We start from the raw sequence: 3,734 nt of genomic DNA, 5'->3' as shown, positions 1-3,734 counted from the left end.
GATTATTTTATTTATTTATCACATTTTTAATAAATGTAGCATATTCTAAACACCGACATACCGCATATATCTGTAACCCTGTATAAGGCAAAAATTACGGCATGAGCGATTTGACGTTATCATCGAGTGCAGTGTATCAACGCTATTGCGGACTGAAAAAATTTTTTATTATTAAACTTAATAAAAAATGAATTGCATGTGAAATGCTTTATCTTGACCTTTCTTAAAATGACTGACCACGTAAATCATCGAAAGGGCCTGCATGTCAGAAATATCGTTATTTCCATGCACCCGTGAAAAAGTGTTAGCTGATTTCACGCAATTATTGTTGCATAAACACGGTGTAATTTTGTTATGTTTGAACACGTTCTTAAATTGACCGTTGTAAATTGTTGACATTTGATTGAAGATATTTGACATGCAAAAAATGACGTCATAATTGCACTTGATTTGAAACGGCGAGGAGTTTCCCGAAAGTGACGGAGTTAGGGTTGTGACGGAGTTGGGGGGCTAGGCGATACATAACGACTTGATATAGGGTAAACAATGGCTTTTGGCACAGTTTATTAAAGATATTGCAGAAAAAAGACAAACAATAGACAGTGTGTGGTCCCTAATGAGCGCGTCACGTGATCTGTGTGGCGTAAAATGTATGCGATTCGGTTAAACCGCTATTGCAATTCTACTAACTTGTTAACATTGTGTTTTAAAGCTTACATCATTCTTCGATCTTCCTCCTAAGATTAACACTGTAGGCCAGGTATGACATCATACGGTTGAACCGACTAAAAGGGTATCATAACGACTCTACACGTCAAGCTAATAAATATATTTACTGTACAAACACATGAAATTACTACATATGCTAATACACACATTGAATTATACCCTATGTCCGGGAGGCAAACCCGATTTTGTCCTTTCTGATATTGTAACGTGTTTTATCTAAACAAAATACCGGGTTCTTTTTAAGGGATATAAATATATTAATTTTACTTCTACTCTTCCTGAGTACAATGATTAAACTTGATTTACAATTGATTGGAGGCGAATTTAAACTACTTAGTATTGTTTAACTGGGATACTTATCCCCGCGTGCCTTGGTAAAGGGTTCTTAATATTACAGGAAGTCAGGCGCCTCAGTCATATAGACTTACTACCTCCCGACAACCAATTAAGATTCCAATTCCAATTACCGCTGAGGAGTATTCCTTCCCCTAGTCTGTCTACTTACAACCTCACAAATTACTTCTATCAGGTTTCTATTACCTTCCAGGTCTTGCGGGTTCTTCTGAGAGCTGTGCGTTTCAGACCCTCTCCTAATCTGCTAGATGTGTCTGTTTATATACCCTTGGGAGAGTTTACTTCCAAGGGGGGACCAGGTCATTCCATTTCAATGGGTGTACTCTATTACGTGTACGGGTATGCTTTATTACTTAAACTTCATGGGTGTGTTTCTCTGCTTGTCACTACCCCTATTCCGTTTCACTACCCACGCCTCTTACACCGTGCGTCCCGCACGCTAAATCAATGAGAATCAAATAATTTTTTTTTTATTTACTTTACATAAGGAGACATAGTTCAAAGTATAGTTCATAGTAACTAATTGTTACCATATGCATGAAACTTGACAGCCATCAAACAATTTAAAGAACATCTACATGTGAATTTACATAGTTAAAGTAACCAACTGTTACTAGGTAAAACAAAAGAATCTTCTTTTCAGCAAAACACCATTTGCGTGTAAAAAGTACATTCATTAAGAACATCACAAATCTCAGTCATTCCAGATATCTTCCTCGAAACGCTCCACTGTCTCACCATCTTTCTGAAATTTTCTGGTGACTCTTATTATTTTCTGGTGACTCTTTCCTGCCTTGAGATTTGTATCAGTCTGTGTTTCAGCGTCAGCTTTCTTGCTCTTCTTAGAACAGCATGAGCAGTGTTGGTCATCCAAGGGCGCCTTCTGTACCACCAAAGCACTGTTGCTAGGTTCCTCTATCTCTATCTCTTCATTAGTAGGCAAGTCTATGGTCACCGTTTCTGATGTCTCCGTGTTTCTTCTTTTCACCCCTGGTAAAACTGGAGACGTCTTCTTCCTGTACGTTCTACCGGCTTCTCTGTCCTTCTCCTCCTCAAACAAGAGTTCTCCTGGATCCTCCTGCCAATCCTCTTCATCTTCCACGCGTCTTGGTGGAGATTTCTCAGGTTCAGTGGACTCCAGTGGGGTAATACAATGGTCCTGACCAGGGTGCAATCGTTGCATATGTTTCACCAACACAATCTTCCTACCAAAGGCATGGTCGCAAAAATTACATTCAAATCTTCTCTTCTGAATATCTGCCATTCCACATTTTAACAGGTGTTCACTCCACTTGTCTTTAGTTGGCAGTCGAACCAGACAAATGGAACATAGGAATCCAGGTTTTCTTTGGGTAACTTTAGTCTTCGCCATTCTGTCCTTCAATCTGAAATAACATAATGACATTAAACCTTGTAATCGAACTCATAGTCAGAATGCCAAGTTGGTCTTTTTCTTTGTCTACGACCAGCATATGCTAACTCTATCTCATTCAATTCTGAATTTCCTAACAGTACCACCTGAGACTCATCGTCAGAGGTGACATCATTACCCTTATCATGGTTTTCTAAATTCTTGGCATCTATAACCTGATCATGATTCTCTAAACTTTCGCTATCGCCTTCATCTCTAAGGACCTGAGTCCCGTAAGGTCTTAACCTATCAACATGTACAACAAGTGTCTTGGTATCAGTTTCTTTTCTGATTTTGAAAGTAACATCAGAGTGCTGTTTTACAATGATGTAAGGACCATACCAGAAACTCATAAGTTTAGGTGATTTCCCAACAGCTCTCTGTGGAAAGTATACTAACACCTTGTCACCCTCTTCAAACTTCTTTTTCACCACATTTTGATCATGGTATCTCTTTTGGCGCAACATAGATTGTTCTGTTATTTTGCGCGTGTTTGCATGCGCCTCTTCCAAAGTTTTCCTAAGTTCCCATACCCAGTCATGTACATTAGTGGGTTTTAGTCTGTTTGGAAGCTCATACATGATATCAATTGGGGTAGCAGTCTCTCTTCCCATCATCAACATATTCGGAGTGTAACCCGTGCTTTCATGCTGAGAGGATCGGTAAGCCATTAGAACATATGGTAATTTCTTATCCCAGTCGTGCTGGTAGTCAGAGACATAAGCGCTTAACATGGTAGCTAAGGTTTTGTTAAATCTCTCAACCATGCCGTCCGATTTCGGGTGGAACGCCGTCGTGCGGGTCTTTTTGATACCGAGTAGTTCACACATGTCTTTGAACAACCGACTCTCGTACTGCCTGCCTTGGTCACTGTGTACGATTTCAGGTACACCATATTTACAGAAAAACTGTTCCACCAGAACTTTCGCCACGGTTTGGGACTCAATATTTTTCAAAGGATACGCCTCTGTCCATTTGGTAAAATAGTCAGATACAACGATTATATATTTGTTGCCAGATTCAGTCTCTGGTAAAGGTCCCATTATGTCACTGGCCACACGTTCTAAAGGATAGCCTGTTTGGTCAATTTGCATGTGTGACTTTCCAAAAGAACGAACTTTTCTTTTCCGGCATTGTGGACATCCGGTTACATAAATTCGGACATCTGCCTGTAAACCTGGCCAATAAAACCTTTCTCGTACTCTAGCAAGAGTCTTTCTAACACCTAGATGTCCCGATG

At 39.7% G+C, this 3,734-nt stretch overlaps 1 protein-coding gene across 1 annotated transcript; it reads right to left on the bottom strand.

The window, feature by feature from the left end:
* Positions 1-1,777: 1,777 nt before the first annotated feature.
* On the bottom strand, positions 1,778-2,455 carry LOC128191238 (uncharacterized). The gene has a single exon (XM_052863330.1). It carries the CDS (start codon positions 2,453-2,455, stop codon positions 1,778-1,780), a length of 678 nt encoding a protein of 225 aa, XP_052719290.1.
* Positions 2,456-3,734: the final 1,279 nt, after the last annotated feature.

This window comes from Crassostrea angulata, chromosome 7 (genome assembly GCF_025612915.1).
Source record: "Crassostrea angulata isolate pt1a10 chromosome 7, ASM2561291v2, whole genome shotgun sequence".
Taxonomy (NCBI): domain Eukaryota; kingdom Metazoa; phylum Mollusca; class Bivalvia; order Ostreida; family Ostreidae; genus Magallana; species Magallana angulata.
This window is presented reverse-complemented; position numbering and strand designations above follow the sequence as displayed.